At 39.1% G+C, this 22983-nt stretch overlaps 1 protein-coding gene across 1 annotated transcript in view; it reads left to right on the forward strand.

Moving 5' to 3' along the window:
• Positions 1-22983, forward strand: part of BAIAP2L1 (BAR/IMD domain containing adaptor protein 2 like 1) — a 59820-nt gene that overhangs the window by 27738 nt on the left and 9099 nt on the right. Inside the window, exons 4-12 of the mRNA XM_007065372.4 lie at positions 11633-11694; positions 11790-11861; positions 12328-12465; positions 15587-15739; positions 16297-16464; positions 17232-17349; positions 19032-19239; positions 19594-19671; positions 20386-20551. Coding sequence (XP_007065434.1) covers positions 11633-11694; positions 11790-11861; positions 12328-12465; positions 15587-15739; positions 16297-16464; positions 17232-17349; positions 19032-19239; positions 19594-19671; positions 20386-20551 — 1163 coding nt within the window. The remainder of the gene's footprint in view (positions 1-11632; positions 11695-11789; positions 11862-12327; positions 12466-15586; positions 15740-16296; positions 16465-17231; positions 17350-19031; positions 19240-19593; positions 19672-20385; positions 20552-22983) is intronic.

The raw sequence follows: 22983 nt of genomic DNA on the forward strand, positions 1-22983 counted from the left end.
AACAAATTGATGGAAGTTTGCATAGCCGTAGGGGTTATGTGCAGAATTTTCAAACCTGGATCTTTAAACGTAAGCAAATAAGTCCATATTTAGTCACCTAATCATTGCCCTGAGTTTTAGAGATGTTGAGCACCTAGTGGGAGCAATACATATTCAGGAACTCTGGAAAAAGTCAGACAGATTGTATTTCAGCAACTAACCAGATTTATGTACTTAAATTAAATCCATGAACAGGGTTGAGAGAAAGTTATTTAAGATTAGCTGTCTAGAGGAGCTGAAGCTTTGTATTGCTCACATGAGGCATGTGCTTTGTAAGAATCTTAACAGGTCCCTATATTATATGCCACCGCAGAACTGTAATGTTTCTCTTTAGACAGAGAGGCAGCTGTGTACATTTCTGTCAACTAAAGATAGCACACCCAAAAGGAGCCTGCAGATGGTGCCCATGTGTATCCTCTGATGATGGCCCAAGGAGCCTACTATTCAAATCCTAGCAGCCAATTTCTCAGATTTCAGAAGTATCCTCCAAAATTGCTGCATAGATAGCCTAGGAACGTTCCAACCAAATAATGACCAGAAAGCAAGAGAAATGCATGATCCCTCATTGCATACAATCATTGCTAGCAGGAAGAGATCACAAGTAATAGAATACAGCCAGTGAATAGTCAGCGAATCATACACTGCAGTTAGCACTGGAAGCTAGGAAATAGCATCAGCCCTCATGTTCCAGGCTAACATCCGCAGCGAAGCAGGACAAACCACCACTAATTTAAGCCCAAAGTACCCCTCTTCTTCCTTCAGATTATGTAATCCTTCCCTTCCTAAAACACAGAGCACAAGAAGTTCTGCAATATGGGCACCAAGTGATAGTGGGGAGGGCACTTCAAGGGGTGCACATGCTTAGAAGCTTCTGCTGCTACAGCTGGTTCTTCTAAGGTTACAGGAGAATTATGTTTGTTCCATACACAGCTGCATTGTTTTAACTTCAGTTTTAAAACTTCCGTTATGAAACTTGAATTTTATAATGTTGGTAACTCCTACAGCCATGAGAAAAAAAAACTAAAAGCCAAGGGATAGACTGTGTCCTTCAAGACAGCCCACTGAGACCAACTCCAGGGACACTGACGTTAGGGAAGAGAGTATTAATAGCAGAGAACACAGAATGAAATTGGCACTGCTACTCAATATGAGAAGGCATGTAATGGACTGCTAAAGATTTTATTCTATAATGTTAAACAGATAACTGGAAAAATGTGCTAGCTTGAACAACTTCTTAAGAGCCCCTACAACCCACACTCTAAAGTAGGCTTTCATGGCCCCAGCGAGAGAGCTGTGGGGTAACAAGTAGCCTCACCGTATACTGTCCTTTGTTTAGTGTCAGGGTGGTTAATTTAAAGATATGCGGATTTCTTAGGCTGTACTAGTTAGCATATTCACCCCTTTTGACTCATTTTTATACACACCACATCCAAGCACCTACTGTACACGCACTCACGTATGAACCCTGACTGTACAGACCACAGTACAATGCATCTGTAACCATATGTGTGAAGACTCCATGAAGGTAAAAAACCAACAACAAAAAACCTCAACACACCTGCAATGGTGTGTATTAATCTGATGCCTTGGGCATGATTTGTGAGTAACAGCAAAGACACTGAAGGGGTGCTGTCTTGTAATGTGTCTGGCTGTGCTGGATAATTGTGTTATGTATGTTAGTCTTGTAGGCATCTTGTTTGATTGGCATCTAATCCATAGGAGCCAAACAAACTTTTGGTGCGTTCCTTGCTTGCATATATGTACAACACACTGACTGGCCAGTGCCCGGATCTAGTATATTTAGATGCAGGTTTTTACATTGTGGCTTCTGTTCCCTCTGGCAGCTCTTTGAACTGTGAGGCTTGTCCAAATGGGGTGTGGTCACATATTTAGATTGGGGTAGGCCACTCCCACAGATCTGTACATATGCCCATCGTTGGCTATATCTGATAGTATGTGTTTCCTTCCAGCATTATTCTGCTAATGCACAAGGGAGTAAGCAACTAATTGCATGTGCATATAGAATGACATTTGAGCTTTCATTATATTTGTGTGCTATTGAAGCTTGTCTTGCAGGGGAGAGTAATAGGGTAAAAATAGAAGACCTAGATGACACCAACTAGGGTTGCCAATTTTGGCTGGATGTATTCCTGGAGGTTTCATCACATTACATAATCTTTAATTAAAGGTGATCTTTAATTCCTGGAGACTCCAGGACAATCCTGAAGGGTGGGCAACCCTAACACCAGCCCTGGAGAAGGTCACTGAATATATGTATGAGACTGTCCATATTTTATTAATAAAGAGATGACAATATTTTAAGGCCTATACAAGACAAAATATAGACTGTTCTTGCCTGAGAAATATATGATCTAATCAAGAAATTGTGGATGTCAGCCATTACTAAGAGAAGGCAACTTCTTTAGGACTCTATCAGTTGAGATTTAATTTTACAATATCATTTGTGTTTCATTAATTTCTTCATTTTAGAGTTAGAGGTTTCTGACAATGCTGGGAATGAGAAACTGATAAAATATGCAGAGAGCTCCAATATTAAAAATTGGACCAGACCACCCAGAACAGAACCACATTATAGCTTATAGGTACCACTTCTGTTTTATTTATTTTTTAAGCACCAGAAACCTTCAGTTCCAGCTATTAACTATGTTTTGCCTGTTCTGGTCTTCTTGCAAGAGTAAAGACCAACTCACATGTGTAGTATTCCTTTACTATCTGCCTAAAGAACAGCATGGCTTCATGCAGGCATGTTCAGGCCTATAGTTGTGCTGTAACTTTATTTTCTATTTGTGCCTGATTTGTGTAATCATTACAGCCACAACAAGATTAGAGCTCAGACATTGCTCAACAAAGCCATTACATACGATGTTTTCAGGGTCTTATAAAAGGTCAGTCTTTTATATACACATGTATTAATGTAAACTATTTCCTGTACACTTTGATCAAAAATATGCCTGTAGCAGTCTTTAAAGTTATTAGCAATGGTGTGACAGGTGGAAAAAACAAGTTTGCCATTTTTCATCCATTATTTATAGTGCACCTGCTTTGTTTGGTTTTTTTTAACATTAAAATTAATGCAAACTTACCAATTGTTTAAAACAAGATGAAGTTTAATGTTCATTTACATCTGGTTGATTAACATTAGATAAAAAGTATTTTAGTGTAAAACTGATTTTTTTTTAAAAGACATACTGTGGAACCTAACATAGGCCTGGTCTTACTGTTCTTGCTGCGTGGTTAGTCCATCGAGCAGTTTGTCTGAATAATGATTGAGAGATCAAACCATAGTGGCAAAAAGCTGAGTTAACAGAAAATTGACAGAAGGAAATAAAAACACATTTCCTTTTCAGAATGTTATACGTTAACAAGTATCTTTCACTGATATTTAAAAATAGTAAGATTGGTTTGGGGACGGTGTTCTTAAATTGGATAAATGGAAAGTTTAGTAAAGTCTTCATTATAAATATTTTATTTCTCTTGTGAGTAGTTGTGTGGGAGTGACTATTTGTAAGCAGTTCATCATGATTATATTGTATGTAAAGCATATTAGTTAAGAACTTTCAGTTTCTTTATTTAAACCACTTAGTAGGTCAGGCCTAATGAAGTTAGACAGAAAAATCCATAAAATGCACATTCAACCCTTTCTTCAGCATTAATTTTCATCTGTAACTTATGTAAAATATTCTGATTGATCTGTCATGTAGTACCAACTGAGTTTTATTAGTTACATGTAGCTGTATTAAGCCCCCTATAAGCTTCCCCGGGTGGTAAGTCATGAGCAACTCCTTGGGCCATTTAGAGTATGTCAACACAGCTGCTGGGAGTGAGTCTCACAGCCCAGGTAGATGGACTTATGTTAGCAGATTTCAGGCTAGCGTGTTAGAAATAACTTTGCAGAGGTAGTTTTGATGTTCAGGCTGGAACTTGGACTCTGAACCCCACATTCCTCCCTATGTTTTACAGCCTGAGTCAGAACATCTACATTGTTATTTTTAGCATGCTAGTGTAACCTACACACTTCCTGGGTGTGGTGTTCTGTCACATCTAGTGACATCTCACATCTGAGACCACATAAAGAGAGAGATTAATGAGTCTGCTCTACAAGCTAAGGTAACAGCCAGTTGGCTTTTAGCTCATGCAGTAGAGGCTCATGTACTAAGCTCCAGAGGTCCCAGATTCAATCCTGCCCACTGACGACCAGGGTCTGTCAGTGTTACACAAGCATAAACCCTGCAAACAAAAGCTTGTCAACCCAGGCTGCAGGACTTGCTCCCAGCAGCTGTGTAGTCATACTCTTAAATGTTGAGAACATTAAAGTTAAAGTCAAAGCACGCAGAACTAAAGAAAAGCCAGAATTAAGGTTAGTTATGCAACTTTAATTCTGCCCTTTTAGGCAGATACATTAGGATACTCGGTCATTGTATACTGTTCCCCAGCCACCACCACATGGTCATCAGGGTTTGTACACAGGACCTTCAAATCTACAGCCACTTCCACTTGAACTACAGGAGTAACTGGTAGAAGTAGGTTGTAGTCCCCTGTTGGGATCAGGCTTTAGAGTAGATGTGTAGCCCACTGGCAAAGTGTGTGTCACAACAATTTGAGAGACAGCAGAAGAATTTGGGGTATCAGGAATCCTTGGCTGCATTCATAACTCTTAGAGCAATGTGTAATCTAATTGCTAGGAGTAGTGGTTAGAATCAGTATAGTCAATCAGACCTGTGTGGTACGAGTGAAGTCACAGCAACTCCAGTGTTATTTTGCTGTGTGGCCACTCTTACTCAAGCTAGGCTACCTCAAGAGAAGTAACTAGAGTATAGGTAAGTCAATTTTGCAGTGAAGACATATCCTTAGTCTAGTCCCCTTCAGTCTTTTAAGGTAGGTCTACATTGCCATTAGACACTCCTGGCTGGCCTATGTCAGCTGCATCAGGCTTGCAGGGCTCAGGCTAAGGGGCTGTTTAATTGTGGTGTAGATGTTCAGGCTCTAGGACCCTGCGCAGTGGGAGGATCCCAGAGCTGAGGCTGGAGCTCAAGCCTGAATGTCTACATCTCAGTTAAACAGCCTGTTAGCCCAAGCTTCATGAGCCTGACCCAACTGGCACGAGCCAGCTGTGGGTTGTTAATTGCAGTGTAGACCTACTCTTAGAGGTGTAAAAATTCCTCAAGACAGCAAAAATAGAAATAAAGAATTGTAAAAACAGTTGTACTTCTGTTTTTGTACGAGATATTGAGAGTTTGGTCAAATCGGGCATATCAAAAGGGGTGTATGTGTGCACAAAGAGGTTACTACTCCCTTTTGCTAGAAGAATTATTAGTGGGGGGGAGGGGTTTAATATGGAGGATCAGCCTTTTACTTATCTCAATCAAGAATGAAGCTCTGTAGAAAGAGAAAAGAATAGCAGCAGGAGCTCGTCACCTCCAAATAACACTGGAGCCCTACCCACAAAATTAGTAACAGTAGCTGTTACAATTCTGCTTGACTTGCTGTTGAATACTGTAGCTTTGTCTGGACATTGAGCCAATATGCTTAGTCCTAGGCAGCTTCCAGGGCCTTATGGATCTTGTCTTCTGAACCAAATTCAATGAGATTTCCAAATATTTTAAATTTTTTTTGTAATAAAATAATTACCTTACTAAAGCAACCCACAACTGATTAAAGTAATTCAAAAATCAGAGAGTGTATATGAAATTGAACTAGGGATAAATTCAGACATTTTTAAAGGAGATTAATTGTCTGAGTCTTAATAACTTCTTAAACAATTCAATTTAGAAATACTTATTTGAAACATGGTGGCTAATGTAACTTGAGAGCAAATTTTGAGAAAATTATTTGTGAACCAGCTCAATACAGAGCTCTTCTACAGTTAAAGGGATGCTTTCAGGATTCTGAGATTTATATTTTAAACCAATAATTACTGCAGCATTCTTTAAAAAAGAAAGGCCACCTACTTGTATTATGTGTTCAACTGCAAACAAACCAGACAACCTGTGCTACAATAGAATAGGATTTTTATACCAGTTTGCATTGAATGAAAAGGATAGTAAGGCTTGTGTATTTGACTCCATTTTAATTTACTGTAATTTTGCCAACATTGAAGAGACTTAAAGGGCAATTCCTGAAAGTGCTTCAGCACATTATTAAGTTTACTTTGATAAAAATCAAAACTTTGTTGATTATGAAAATGACACTGTAAGAGGGTTGGTCATTTCTAGAGTGCCCCCCTGCCTCAACCCCATGGCTCTGCAGAAGCCTCCCTTCCTCTGCTCTCTTGGATTCATCAAGAGCTCACAAAAAGCTTTCATAAGTCTAGTAAGTACTTTCCTTCTTGGGGTCTGATTTATTAAAGTTGAAAACAATTCAGACCATTCTCAAAGTCCCAAAATAATTCAAGCAGCCATTCCTAGGCACTCCTACCTGGAATTCTTCCACCAGTCTTTGCCTGCCTTTCCAACTCTCTGTGGTTCAAAGAGGTCATGGGGCAAACCTTGTCTTCAGGCGCTCTCTTGGTTTTTCAGGGTCTCTGCAAGAGCCTTGCTGCTCCCTGCAGCTTTCTTTGTACCAGTTTCCAACTAGGGTTAGCCTGGACTAGCCCCTCCTTCACAAGGAGTCACTCCTCTGTTCTAGCTCTCTGCCTGTCTTGCTTTTGATCATCTACAGCCTCAAGCCTCTCTTTTTCTAACCCCTAGAGGCCTGGTTTTGTCACATGACCATATGTCACATGATTAATTCATTTCCTCCACCTGTAGAGGCAAATAGGTTTGGGGGGGGGGAATGACAAGGGCCCATTTCCCCTTAAGGAGCCATCTCCCTTGTGACAGGCACCATTATAAACTAAACTATGGCCCTCATTCTGCCGTAGAGTCTGTTAACATGTACTCTGTTGCTTCAGTGGGTCTCCCCTTGGGCACATGGGATTTAGGGTTGCTAATTTTGGTTGGAAGTATTTCTGGAGATTTCATCACATAATATAATCTTTAAATAAAGGGAAAAAAACAAGGAGTCCTTGTGGCACCTTAGAGACTTAACCAATTATTTGGGCATAAGCTTTCGTGGGCTAGAACGCACTTCATCAGATGTATGAAGTAAAAGATACAGGAGCAGGTATAAATACATGGAAGGATGCAGGTTGCTTTACCAAGTGTTAGGTCAGTCTAACAAGATAAATCAATTAACAGCAGGATACCAAGGGAGGAGAAGTAACTTTTGAAGTGGTAAGAGAGTGGCCCATTACAGACAGTTGACAAGAAGGTGTGAGTAACAGTAGGGAGAAATTAGTATGAGGAAATGAAGTTTAGATTTTGTAATGACCCAACCACTCCCAGTCTTTATTCAGGCCTAATCTGATGGTATCTAGTTTGCAAATTAATTCCAGTTGAGTCTATTATACTATTATATACTATATACTGTATACTATACTATACTAGTGTGTGTGTGTGTGTGTGTGGCTATACTAGTGTGTGGGATGTGAATACAGTGGTCCTTTTGGTCACACCATCTTCATGCAATAAATCTTTCCTTTGAAAGGGTGACAAACTTAACACAGTTAGTAATAACATTTGTTTGTTTAGTTATATTTCTTTGATGCACCCTATTATCCTATCCACATTTTGGGGGACTAATGGCTTCAAAGGACTTTACTTTCAAGCTTTCTTTCACAATAAAATTCTTCCTCTTGGACAACGAGTAATTTATAGAAGGGACTGATCCTAATATAAATGGGACCTAAAAATACTTCTTAACTTTGTTGTCTCCCATTGTAGCCTATGACTTAGATACAGCCTCTTCTTCACAAGCCTAATGAAATAAAAATGGTGAGGTGCTTCATATTTAAGGCACTAGAAGTGCCATGGATGAAACAACAGGAGATGGATGAGTGAAATAATTTAGGTACTTCCAACATATTGGAAAATATGTGTTTCCAGAATGGTGTTTCCAGAACAATCTGCCTTTAATAGAAATAATACTTAAGTGTTCTCCTCAGCAAGTAACATATATAATGTGTTTATTAATTCTGGTGTAGGCATTGGACATTTTCAAAGCGTGTTCAAGTGGCTTACATAGTTTGCATAATATGAGTGAGTATTTGTTTATAGGTAGGCTCTTTAGTATTAAAAATGTTCCATTTTTGTCTTTCAGTCAAACTAATTCTCATATTAAGAACAATTAACATAAGCTAATATCATATACAAACTTTTAAATCAATATGTATGACCACACCAGGGGATTGCATTTTAACTAAATCAGCTTGTTTAATGGTACAAAAACTGTGTAGACCAGCCCTAAAGAGGAGTGTGTTTATCCATAGGCTCTTAAGGTGAGGCTCCATCTGTCTCTTCTAAAAGTTTCTTTAAAGTGCAGACCTACTCTGAAAACGAAGTACAAATGATTCAGATTTTTTTTCTTTTTGTGCATAGAGTCATATCTGTTTGCTTTACTGAAATAAATAAGTGTTTTTCATGCTAGCTTTGCAGAACCAACACAGCTAAGATTAAGTTAATGGGATTCTATTCCATTTTGTGTTTCATCAAGAGAATTGTTTACTGAGTTCCGATTCACTGCACTTCTGTAAACCCATGTGATGGGAATGGGATTGCACAGGTGTTACTAAGGGAATGAGATGGAAAGAGGCCAACTTGATTCTTAAAAGCCGAGATGAGTTATCAGAAATAATTGTACATCAAGCACATACGATTCACAAATTAGCACGGTAGTGCCATTCTGACTTGTCAATTTTCAGAGTATAACTACATTTGGTGGCTCAGTTCCCCCACCTATAAAATGGGGAAAAGATTGTTTCCTTTTTGTGAAACAGTTTGAAATACTCTGGTAAAAGGTACTGTTGTACGTTTTTTGAGGTAGGGATTATGTCTTCCTCTGTCTCCTGTGGAGCACTCGGCACATGCTCTGTAAATATAATGGCTTTTAACTTTACCAATTTTCATCTGCAATACTAAGAAAATGGGGCAACTACATGTGAGCAGTGAGCAGTTTGAGTCCATATTTTTTCCCCATGTAAATATCCATAAATCCTAAATTTTTAAAGGTATTGAGGTGCTGCTTTGCTCAAAGACATCAAAAGTTACTTAGGCACTTAGGAACCTAATTCCCATTGACTTTCAAATTATTTTAATCTATATTGTTTTTAATCTAAAAGTATGCCAAATTCTTTTTAAAGTACCCTTTAAAAACACAGGGCCAAGTTCTGAAGTTAGTGGAAGTACTCCAGATTTATATCTGAGGTAGATTTTGGCCTATAATTTGGCCACGCATCTTCTTAGATCACAGTGCACTTACTATGGGTTTTTGCTCCAAATGTTGACTCAAAACAGGAAATGAAATGGGTGAGCCAATACATATGAGTGATGCTGGATTACTGGAAGCAATGAGGGGATTCTAGCATGAAAACTGGTTTTATATCTGGAGTGAAGAATACAAGGATTTGCTTTGGTTGAATTTGCTTAAAAGAGGAAAAAATGTTATGCAACAGATGGACACTAATCTTTAAAAATATTAATTTAAAAATGTACTCGTGTATTTTGTAACCGATACAAATATGAAGAAAATAAATTTGTAAACTAAACTAGTGCAAACTTTTAAATTAACATGTAATTTTTAAAATATTTTTTATTTCAAGATAAATTTTGGCAAGATACATGTTGTAATAAGAGTGAAAAAATGTGTTTCTAACTAAGTATTCAGACCCTAGAACTGAGGGCTTACAGTCAGCCTGAGTGCTGTTTCAGACAAGAAAAACAACATTCACATGTCAGGTTTTCCATTCTTGACGCACCAGGTGAAAGGGTTGTTTTACTAAGCATTTACACTGTGGTGGGAGGGGAAACCCAGAGGATGGGAGTGTAAAAGGGTGATGAGAGAGTGAGCCAGCACCCAGTGTTGTTGGATAGCTGTCAGTACTTGGAGCTCCAAGGTCTACTGCATTAATCTTTACAACGCCACCAGCCATTAGCTGTGGCAGCAAATTCACATGCTATCCAAGAGAGTGGAATTAAGTTCCTAAAAAAAGTTAGCACAGGCAAGTTTAAATGCCCTTTAAAGTAAATGTACTGTCAGTTCTTTTTTCCCCCACCCCTTTCATTTATATGTTTTCAAACATTTAGGTTTAGTTTTAAGTGTAACCTTAAATTTGAATTTCTTGTTTTTAAGTTTCTTTTAGCAATATTCTTTTCCCTTTAAGTTATTGATAAATGTCTACAGGCTTTCTCCAATTTAATCTAGTTTTTTGTTTGGGATTACCAGTCTAACATTTACAATATCTTTGTGATGATGGAGTTCTGTTAACAGGAATACTACAAGAGAGTGTATCCACTTCTGAAGTCCTAAAATAACAGACTCACTTGCTCATGCCATCTACTTACCGGACAAGTGTTTTTATGCAACTGCACTGTATTTACTTTTTCTATTGCATATAAATAACCAGTTACTATAGCAACTCTCACTTCACATGGTATTTACCCCTGCACGCTGTATTAACTACAAACAGAGAATACCCAGAGAAACAATCACAGCATTCTGTCAGGTGGATGTAATGACCCAGAAAAACAGATACATGAAAATCCCCTTAACGATAGCCCAGCTCTCCCACCCACAAGATCTGGGCACAAAGGGGATCCTCCAACTGGAGATCTCTTTCCTTCCAGAAGGACTGGAGCTCAGCTGTCTCCATAGCATTCTTCTCTCTCCTTTTTCCAAATCCCATGAAGCAATCCGTGCAGCGGATGGAGACTGGGTGGGATGGGGAAGACATGGGCAGTCCAAGAAATAGGGGGAGATGCACATCTTTCTCCCTGAAAAGATTGTACACCCCATATTTTACATTATTTAGCACCGGTTCCATTGTGGTCCGTGTGCAAAGTGCTTTACAAACCGAAAAGACATGGTTTCTACTTCAGCCTGATTTAAGACAGACGTAAATTGAGCATGGCAAACAATAAGGAAGGGAGGATAGGGAGATAGGGATATGAACAATACATTCACACACTTACATAGGCTAGCTATGTCTGCAGCTTGATGGTTCCAGATCCCTTAAATGTAGTCTGGGGAGAAAGGTTTGTTTTGTTTCGGGTGTTGTTGTGGGAGGGGGTTGTTTGTATGTTTGTTTTCTTTTGGGAGGGATTGTTTTCTCTTGAATGCCTTTGTGGATTTTGCCCTGGTTGGCTGATTTCATGTAGTTACAGCAGTTATAGAAGTGGGTCTAAAGGAGGAAGGAAGAAAGGACAGTGGCTTTGCTGACTAGTCCAAGGAGGGAGTTCCATGCATATAGGGCAGTAGGCAAGAAAACATGAAGACAGGTTCAGTGTTGCTTTCACATAGATAATAGATTATTGATTATTCAAGTCGTGTGTGTAAGCTGCTTGGTAAAACTGTGGCCAGATAAAATTATTTTGTTCAGGATAAGATTGCTATGATTAACAATTGCAAGAAGGTTCGCTGCTTAAATTCTTAGTTCACTTTATAATCTTAGTTATAAAAGTATCATCCCACATCTACTGTGTGTTGACAACTTCAAACATCTGTAAAGAAACAAGAAAAAGGGGTGTTTGTTTATCCACAGGACACGTTCTTATAGAGATTTCAAGCACAAACAAGATACTTAATGACAGCCTAGAGGAAAGTGTAAGTATTTTTTACTCTATCTAACCTTTTTGAAATAAAAAAACAGTTTTACTTTAATTTTAAATAACCCTATTATCACTTGCTTACTTTTAAAGTTCAAAAAATTTCATAAAGAGATTATATCTGAACTGGAGAAGAAAACAGAACTGGATGTAAAATATATGAATGTAAGTACACTGAATTAAATACCAGAAAAGATCATATATTTATTTGCATTGTGTGTAGCCATAGCAACTGTTTGTGCCTTTTTAAAATGATAATTTACAAAAGGAGCATACATAGAATTTGATCTTTAACTACTGAGGGACGTTTTCAACTTCTTTGGTTTATTTTAGAAGTTATTTTGTAATGTACAACTATATATTAGAGAATATTATCTAAATCCTAAATTTTAAAAAAAATTCTGTAACATTTTTCATTTATTTTAATTGTAAATGAAAAACCTGAGAGTAAATTAACAGTGGAATTTTGTTTTGAACTAGATTCTCCAACATGAAGAAAAATAATTGATACATTTGTAGCTTTAATGTTAATCATCATAACAATACAGTGGATTTCTTAGCTGCCCGCATTAGTGCTCTGATAGTTGTACTGTTGCATGCACTGCAAGATACTTCAATGCTTTGATTGCAGGCAACTTTAAAGCGATACCAAACAGAACACAGAAGCAAGTTAGATTCATTGGAAAAATCTCAGGCTGAGCTGAAAAAAATCAAAAGGAAAAGTCAAGGTGGAAGAAACGCAATGAAATATGAGAATAAAGAATTTGAGGTTAGTGTACTCACTTCTCTTACTTATTGGCTTTTCTCTTCTATCCAGATTAGGGAAACTGGTCAACAATAGAAAACTTACAGCTGTTAGTTCAAGTTTTCCTGAATCCACTTTAGTGCAAACTGACCTTGATTTCTAAGCCTGCAATATATGTAGTTATCATATAGCAGGGGCGGGCAAGCATTTTGGCCTGAGGGCCACATTGGGTTTCCGAAATTGTATGGAGGGCCGGTTGGTGCCTCCCTAAACAGCCAGGCCCGGCCCCCACCCCCTATCCAACCCCCCCTGCTTCTCGCCCCCTGACGGCCCCCCCCGGGACTCCTGCCCCATCCAACCCCCACTGTTCCCTGAGCGCCCCCAGAACCCCCGCCCATGACGGCCCCCTGTCGCCCCATCCAACAACCCCCTCCTTCCTGACTGCCCCACCGGGACCCCTGCCCCCATTCAACCCCCCTGTTGCCCACCCTCTGACCGCCCCAACCCCTATCCACACCCCCACCCCCTGACCACCACCCCGATCTCCCCTGCCCTCTATTCAACCCCCCACCGCTCCCTGCCCCCTTACTGCACTTCCTGGAGCACCGGTGGCTGGCGGTGCTACAGCCGCACCGCCCAGAGCACCAGGACAGGTAGCTGTGCCGCCTGGCTGGAGCCAGGCACTCCACCGCACAGCACAGAGCACCGGGTCAGGCCGAGGCTCTGTAGCTGCACTGCCTGGCAAGAGCTCACAGCCCCGCCGCCCAGAGCATTGCGCTGGCGGCACAGTGAACTGAGGCTGTGGGGGAGGGAGGAACAGCAGGGGAGGGGCCGGCGACTAGCCTCCCTGGCCAGGAGCTATGGGGCTGGGCAGGAGGGTCCCGTGGGCCGGATGTGGCCAATAGACCGTAATTTGCCCACCTCTGTCATATAGAATAATTCCTATATTAGTTATTTGGCAGCAGTTAGACAGAAGAACTTCAAAGCAGTTATTGTTGCTTTTGATTTTTCCCAAGTTATTTTGGGTTAAGGAGATTACTAGCATATGTAATAAAAAAAAATGACATTGAGGTTTATGGTCCAATCCTATACTCCTTACATGGAGTCCCACTGATTGCATTACGCTTTTGTAGGATCAAGCCCTGGATTTTGTTTTTAACGTAGCAGCTTCTGTTTTTGTACTAGCAATTAATTATGGGTTGTAGTAATGGCATTTGGATTTCTGACTACTGGATTTATAATCAGCCTCAAATAGTAGGACATCTGAATACTATTACCTGTGGCCACAATTAATTGTGACTTATTATGTATTCCAGTACATACAAGGGTGAATTCTTCACTCTGCCAAAGCAAGTTCAGACACACTGAGGGGCTGGGTGGGTGCAGGGAGGGTTGACAGGGGGCCAGTCACAGCTCCCTGATTCTGTTCCAGAAGCTGTGAATGGGCGACAGGATGGATCACTTGGTGATCACCTGTTCATTCCCTCTGGGGCATCTGGCATTGACCACTGTCGAAAGACAGGATACTGGGCTAAATGGACCATTGATCTGATCCAGAATGGCCGTTCTTCTGTTCTGCCTGGCCTTGGCATAACATAAAGCTGCAGGGGGACAGCTTTAAGTGATGCTGTTGGCAGAAGACCATCTACCAACAGAGAATCAGGACTAGTGGCGCCTCACTTCATCGCACACCCCTCCCCTTCTTTCCACTGACAAACTCCCTCTCTGCCATTCTATCTCCAATCCCCACCCCCTTTACACAAGTTCCAATGGAGCAGGTGGTGTCAGCAAGTGGCAGAGTAGGTGCAGGAGGTTCCAGTATGCTACTGGGGGACATCGTGCTGCCATCTTCGAGGGGAGATGTAAAACTTAGGATTGACTATTTGTGTTCATTAAAGATCACCTGGTAATCTTTGTAAAAGATAAACTTTGTAACTCCTTTGTGTACCAAAACAGTTGCCTGTAGTAACAGTAGTGGGTGAAGTTAGACCTGTGTGTAGTTGGTCTATCAGTTGGAGTTTTTGAAGTGCTTTGAAAACCTTTATTCTGAAAGGTATTACACTAAACATAATATATTATTACTTAGTAGTACCTGTCCTACGATCCTATAAAAAGCCTTGCCATTTTGATGCAAAATAAAAAATAATAACATTGTTAAAGTAAACACGTAGATTGTGCTGTTGCTTCAAATAATGGTACAAATTTTAATGTAAATGTTTTGTATGTAAAAGATATACACAAATACTTGTTTATTTGCAGTTTTCTTTGAACTTCCTTACTGCAGTCTTCATTTCATGTTACTTATTCTTTTAATTTTTTTCTTTATCTCCTATTTTCAATGTTTTTTCTTTATAAAATAGTTGAAATTTTAGCCAAGTATATTGAACATAATGTTTAGCTACAGCTTCTAGTTATTTGTACAATAACCTACATTCAGTAGAGGAAGGATTGTCTTGTGGTTAAGGTACTAGACTGGGATTCAGAAGATCAAAGTTTAATTCCCGCCTCCAACATAGACTTCCTTGATTACCTTGGTCAGGTCTCAATCTGTCTGTGACTCAGTTCCCCAGCCATAAATTGACGTAGTGATAGTTCCATACTTCACAGTGGTTTTATGAGGATAAGTTTGTTAATATTTGTGAAACACTGATGGACTATAGTGATGGGAGCCCAAAGACAGGACCTGTGGGATTTAAAAAAAAAAAAAGTCAGATAATAGATAACATCTGAAGTTTAAAAAAAAAAATACACAAATTGATTTGTTCTGCTCGCTTTCTGCTACTCTGAAGTAATCTGATGACCTATTTCAATTCTGTGTGGAGGCTAGAAGTTCTTTCCCTTTGCTACTGCACTGTATGAATTTTGGTTTTTTTGCCTTCTAATATGTGGAGGATTACTGGCAAACAGTCAATTTTGTCTACTTTGGTGGGCATAGTAAGGATAAATAATTATCTGAAATGTAAAAGATGTTTAAAGCAAAAGTTTCATGTTCCTTTACATACAGGAATTTAGGTTACTAGATTTCTTAAAATAATTCCACAAAGGAACAAGATATGCTTAGATAAGTAGAGTTGTGTAAGAAAAGTCAAGCTCATGAGTAGCCTATGCATAATTCATTATTAATTTATTAATTATTATTATTTAGTATTTGAAAACTGTGAGTTCTCGACAGAGTGATATTCAAAGATTTATTGCTGAAGGTTGCAGAGAAGCTCTACTTGAAGAAAAAAGAAGATTTTGTTTTCTGGTTGACAAGCACTGCAGTTTAACTCAGCACATGCACTTCTATCATAAACAGGTCAGTGTGGCTCGAAATCTAGGTAGCATGAATGCAAACAGTCATAGGGCCTAATCAGATGAGGTAAAACTCAGAGCATAATGAGGTGAGACAAAACTCATCTCCTTAGTGTATGATGAGGTCCATAAATGATAAAGATAATATAAAATACATTATGTAGCTCATGAAAATTTTATTTATTTAATAGAAAAATGTTTTCAATGTAGTATTTTCGGTTAGTAATCCATTACTTCTTGTAGTAATAAATTATGACCGGAAACCAAATATTATTGAAAGATCTATGGATTGACAGAATAAATATTCCAATATCTCAGTCTTGAAGTAGGGCAGTTATTTCTATCACATAGCGTTACTTTAAATTTGTATCTAAAGACTCCCTAACAAGAGTATTTATATTAGGCTAAGAGACTATTTATATTAGGCTGAGACACGTACAACCCCATATACTTCAATGAGTTTGCACTAATGTAATTAAAGGCAGAATGTGCCCCTTTACAATTCAAATGTTTTAACCAAAAAAGACATACATATTATGTAACTTTTTTTATTGGTTACAGTGTGCAGATTTACTTAACTCCAAGTTGCCTGGATGGCAGGAAATGTGTAGTGATGCCACAAAAGTGCCAGAAAAAGTTATGAATATGATAGAAGATATGAAGACGCCTGGTTCCACTCCAATCTCAGGAACTCCACAACCTTCACCAGTGACAGAGAGAAATAGTATGGTATGCATTGGTTACAAGTTCTCAAGGTTGGATTGATTTCCCTGATCTCTTCATGTACAAAAATATTTGGACTCAAAAGCCATAACAAACAACCTGAATTATGATTCTGAAATGAGTTACAAATTGGAACCCCAGTCCAGTAAATAGATGCATCAGGTAGATTCTTGTATCTTCACAAAGCCCCATTGACTCCAGTGAATTCTGGGTTGCCAGGAAAAAGAAGCCATAGGCTCTCATGTTCAGACCCCTATTTGTGGGGAAAATAATTTTTGGAAACACTTGAGTTTCTGAATGAAACTCAACTAAATTGGTAGCAAACAACGGTCATAATATACTTGGAACAGAGGACACTTATGTGTACTATAATTTACTTTGAGAGTATTTTTTCTGAATTAAAAAGAAACCTAAGTTTCTATTTTCAAATGATTGAAAAGATAATAGTGATTATATATCTGATGGAAATATATAGCAACCAGAATGTAACTGAATGGAATACTTACGTTAGAAACTAGGCCCCAGTCCTGCAACTGGTTCTGTGGGGAAAGGTCCTTGCACCCATGTGGGTCCAGTGGCAGAGGACTCTTTCAAGTTTATTTTTTTCCAATCAAAGAAGTTGGGCAGCTAAGGACCTTCCAAAATTTGAAGCTTGTATAATTTAAGAATATTTGGCTATTACCTTTTAGAATTCAGTGCTGCAAGTAATCTAAGAGGTCCCTGTCATTTTGTTACTATGATAACATTATCTTAATAAAACTTTGTGTCTGTAGGTTGGACGAGTGCCCCCTGCTCCTACAGTTAGAGCATTTACTAGTCCTTTAGTTGACATGTTTAACAATCCACCAGCAGTTCCAAAGGTTCCTTCGGAAAGATTAAGTAATTCAGCAGGTGAGTTTTTACTTGTTGAAATGTTATTTTAGTATAGAAAATGAGCTTCACTTTTGTTTTGCTACTGATATACAATAAATACAAATGACATACTGTGCTATCTATCAAAAATTAGTGTTGCTCTCTTGCTGTCCAAAGTAGTCACTATATGATATATCTTTGGAGTTCCAGCAGGAAAATCCTAGGGGAAGGAAAAATTGTCTTTCCAAAATGTTAGTGATATTCTTGGTAAAAAGATATTGCAGTAGGTAGCTGTCTAATAAGAAAAATTAAAATACTGAAGGGGGAAGAATGTTTTGTGGTAAAAGCGCAAGTCAAGAGATCTAGATTCTGTTGTACTCTCTAGAGCCATGCACAGATGTATCCGCATCCGATCCATGATCCACAAACATGGTCTGGATACAGATATCTGCGGATATAAAGTGGATATCCGCAGATTTGTAGGGCTCTATCAATCTCTGCCAATTACTTCCTGATTTATTGTGATCAAGACTCAAAGTGGGATTTTCAAAAGCACTTAATGTTTCACTTCAGTGGGAGTAGATTTAGGCTAACAGAGTCTTTTGAAATCCCACCTTTAACCTTCCTTTGCCTTAACTTCCCCAACTATAAAATGGTGAAAAATAGTAGTGCAGTGCTGTAAAACTCTTGAGTTCTCCGATGAAAGTGTGATAAATTTTAATATCATCCTCATGAACTACAGTATTTGGTCAGTCACATGACTGTCACTTTGCATTTTTGGCATATTGGTGTGCCATTTTGTAAAGCCAAATGAAAATTGCTAGCATTCTAATTTAGCTTGTTCTCTCTTAATCTGAGTGATTATTTCAGTGCATCCAAGTAGTAAAAATGAACAAATATTGCATTGTTTAAAAAGGGTGCCAAAAGTAGTTTTGAAAAACAAGTGTGAGGGGGAAATGGGTCTACTATTTCATTGCTTCTCACTGCTCAAATGGAAAGTCCCATTAAGATTTGGGAAATCCCATCAAGATTAGGATATGTTGTAGTGGTGTTAAAACATTACCTCCAGATTATATTCTGCTTGTTAGAAAAAAACCTAGGGCAAGATCATAAGTTAAGGAATGCACAAAATTCTCCAAGATAATCAAAATAATGCTTGGCTCTTCTGCTCAAACACACACAAACCATTTATTATGTGTAGTAGTTATGTCATTGACAAAGATTTGAGACATCCCTGTCATCACATTAATGGCCTGATTTTTCAGTGGTGTCAAACACCTGCATCTTTCACTGACTTCAACTGAAGCTGAGTTCTTGTTACATCTGAAAAGTCAGATTTTATAGGCCTTTAGTTTCTGAACACAGTTAAAATCTTCTGGAACCGGAAATGATAGCATGTAAGGTTTCTCATCAATGTATACTTTAGCAATATCCAGTCACTAGAGGAAACCAGTCATGGTCATTACATTCTGTACATGTTTTACATTTACTAATTTAGAGTTATTGCACTAGCCATAGTATTTCCTATACTTAGCAGAAGGAATATTGTGGTAATGTTAATTATTTGCAAATGGCAGTTGTGAAGATTTTACTGTAACAGGACAATAGATAGTTTGGAAGTGCTGTTTGGTGGAAATTTTGGTGCTGCTGTTTTTCTCTTTTTAGGTACCTGTTTCACTCTGTTACCCTGTGGTTATTGTTACATTGATTTTTTTTAACAGATAATTCAGATGATGCCAGTTTATCACATTCAACTTCTGTTGCCACAGGACTGAACATAATGACAAGGCAGAAAGTAAAAACTATCTTTCCGCATACTGCTGGAACTAACAAGACATTACTTAGCTTTGCACAGGGAGATGTCATCACACTTCTTATAGCTGAAGAAAAGGATGGATGGCTTTATGGGGAACATGACTTTACTAAAGTGTAAGTCAATCAATGTATTACCTGATTCCAGCATTAGAGGGACACATGCATTTTATTCTATTTTGTCTATTTAAATTGTCAAGTAGTTTTTTGCTTCCCTGCTCACTGTCATTGATTGGGAATTCTGAGAGAAGTGTTCAGCAATCAGGAAAGTGTTACTGTGGAGGCAAATCTGTCATACGAAAAGTAGTATATATACAAAATCCCCTGAAAACAATATCACCAAAAGCCAGACATAAAAGCTAAATCTTCATCCAGCCTTGTTGAGCCTGCTCTTCCATACAGTGCTATCAATTTAAAAGTATAAATACTCAAGTAAATATATCAAGTTGTCCATTTTTTCCCTTTTTACAGGAAAGGATGGTTCCCATCATCATACACAAAGCTACTAGAAGAACCAAGTGATGAAACAGTACATGTTCCAGTGCGAAGGTAATATTATGGGGTTTGTTGAACTGCTTAAAGATCTTTAAACTTTACAGAAACTCTTTGTCCTAGTGATGCACACAGCCAGTTACCTAGTCCTGCTCTGTTCCCAGAGGTGGAAGGGTGGGTGCTGCTTGTCGGCAACTGATGAAAGAGAGAGAAATCCTTCCAGAATGCACTCGGTGTAAATCCTCCTGTCTTCCCCACCCTCTCCTCCCTGGTGCACATGATGGGTTGGTCTATTCTGGTCACTTCCTGTTCTCCCCCTGGGCTCCACTCAGTTAAATCCATCCTCCTTTCTCCTCTCTCATAATCCAAATGCAGTAGGAACCATTAAATGAGTCTCTTCTGCTTTTTTCTGCTGGCTAGACAAAGACCCACCACATTCTGTTGAGGTGTTCACAGTTTCTAATAAACTTTTTTTCTTCTTAAATTAATTTCTCCTAGAGTTTTATTGTTCAGTAATATGATCTATACTATAAATATTTTCGAACATTATATGTTCTTTCTCATATGCCTTGATTACACACCATCTTCTTTCACCAAAGACCCATATCTATTAAAACACTTTAAGCGCAAGTAGTCCCACCGAAGTTAATGGAATGACTCGTGTTAAAAACTAGGCACATGTTTTTATGTTCTTTGCTGGACTGGGGCCCAAACCAGTATCAGTTGTTGTTTTAATTAAGCTATTATGTGCTTTTTTTTTTTTCCTTTTAGCGCTGCACCAATCAGAAGTATCAGTTCTATAAATATAGCAGATAAAGGTGGTGTTGTCCTCCCCCCACCAGATTATCTGGGATCATTGCAAACAGGCACAACTTCAGATATGAGAGTAGATTCTTCCAAAGGTACTACTGTGGCCAGACCAGAAAGCACAACTCCTGTGAGTAAAATGGCACTACATTTAATCAATTATATGGGTCCAACTGTTCTTTTCCATCCTTATCATTTGTCTGGCCATCTGACTGAACTCCTCACAGGCTCACTGTACTGTTTACTCTTGTTCACTCTTGAACACCATGTATGCACGTGCCTCATCAGCCAGCAAACCCTTTTTGTCCGGGCGGGATGTAGCAAGCACTCCTCCTTTAGCGCCCCCTGCTGACAGCCATTGCAGGCCCTTGGTGGGGTACTTCTTGCAACTCAGCCCTCCAGCCAGATCACAGACATTTCCACGCCTTATGGGATAAACCAATAGTCCAACAAGCAATAGTCCATCGGCCTTACACTGGGCCTTCAGTCCAACTCTGGACTCACTAGCCCTGACCACTGGTATCCAGAAGTTTCAGTAGTCCTGACCTGTGCACCTTCTTCAGTAGGCTAGTAGTGGGGACAACAGTCCCACTCCCTCCCTCCCTCCTTCTCCCCTGGGTTCCAGTCCTGTGCCTTTTAATAAACAGTCACAGTCTGACTACACAGACCCGTTGCTCCATCCCTAGACCACTTCCTACCTTCTTCCCCTGTTGAGAGCCTTTGCCATAGCTTCTTCCCAGGATCAAAGTGTATCAGCTTCTCCCTCTCCAAATCTCTTCCACAGGCTCACTGCAGAGCTTGTTAGAACTTTCTGTCATCCAACTGGTTCTGCTGCAGGAGAGTTTGCTCCACCCCCCTGACAGGGCAATCCCTATCCCAGCAGGAGTCTTCCTGCTCCCTGCAGGCCTCTTCACCAGTACCAAGAATCCTGGGCAGACTTCCTTCCTTCCTTCCACTTTCCATCCCAAGAGCCTTGGACTCCCAGCAGCAGCCCTACCTTCCTTAACGGAGGCTCTGTCTGTCAGCAGTCCCACTCAGCTCCCTGACTCCAGCCAGGCTTCTCTTGTTGAGAAAGCCAGAGATCTGCCAGGTTCAGCCTTTTTAATTTCCCCCCACACCACACGCACACTGCAGGTGTAGCCGGGTGAGGCTGATTGAGCCCACAGCTTACATTAACAACTTCTGCCCCCATCACACACCCCTGGTGTCAAAGTCTCAGCAATTTGCTCTCAACAAAATTTTTTTTTTTTTTTGCCAAACTGTCCCCAGTTTTTTTTTTTTGCCAAACTGTAAGAATTATTTTTCCTGAAGTCTAATTTAAACATTTTCCTTTGGAAGCTTAGGCTACTACTTATTAAACTACCTTTAACCACCTCAAGTAATTTTTACTTCTCACTGTTGTTATACAATACCTCCTCTAATCTACATTTACAAGTTCATCTACTTTTCTCTAAAACAGAAATACCCAGTTTCTCTTTGTCATGCATCCCTGTCATTTTATCGAATTGGTTACTCTTTATTTAGATTCTCGCTAATACAAAATAAGCATTTAATGTAAACAATTCTGTGTTGTTATTTCACTTCAGAAAGTGGAGATGCTTCTTAGCATGTGTAAAAAGGATAGATAGATTAGACAGACAGACAGACCCATTGTTTTTAATACATTCAAAAAATAACAATGTAATAAACATTAAAAACTGACATCTTATTTTAATTGCTAATCAATTGCAGACAAGCCTAAAAATAACAATGCCAAAGTTAATGTGTGTCCTTGGGGGCCTGATCCAATGGCCACTGAAGTCAGTTGGAGGCTTTCTTTTGAGTTCTGTTGACACTGGATCAAGCCTTTTTAGGAAACACCACTTTTTTTCCATTTCAGTCCTTGTCTTTCAGCTAACGTTAAGAAGGGAGAGGAATTGTTTAGGCGCATACCTAGGAATAATATGATGATTTTTTGGAAGTGAAATTGAGGCTGAATGTTGAGAAAACTTCCCAGCACTGGAAGATATTAAACACTTGAATAAAATCTCAGGGAAGGTGATGGAAAACTCATCACTTACGCCATTTTAAAATTATAATAGTCCAAGCAATTGAGAGTAATGAGCCGCATTCTGCCTTCAGAAAAATCTGTGCCACCCCATATAAGTAAATGGTATTGGGTGGGTATAACTGACAGCAGAATATAGCTCATAGTCTATAAAATAATCCTACACTGGCCAGGGGGAGTATTTAGACACACACATTAAGTCCCATACCCTGCAAACACGCACGACTGAATGGACTGCATTTTTTACCTATTCATTTGTAAGCCTGGTAGTTTAGCCGTTAAATCTGAATACAAATGATGCATGTTGATTGCTGTATACCTAACTCTGATAAATGATTTTGCGCAGATTGTTTCCAAAATTCCTGAAACAGAATACATGCTTTGGGGGGAAAAAATCTGCTTTAATATAACAGTCCATAAGGCAGTAGTTGAAACTCTGCTAAAACTGAGATGCTGTACCACAGTAAGATGCCAGACTTGATAAGTGTATAATTCCAGAGTGAGTTTCTTTAAAT

Source organism: Chelonia mydas, chromosome 10 (assembly GCF_015237465.2).
Source record: "Chelonia mydas isolate rCheMyd1 chromosome 10, rCheMyd1.pri.v2, whole genome shotgun sequence".
Taxonomy (NCBI): domain Eukaryota; kingdom Metazoa; phylum Chordata; order Testudines; family Cheloniidae; genus Chelonia; species Chelonia mydas.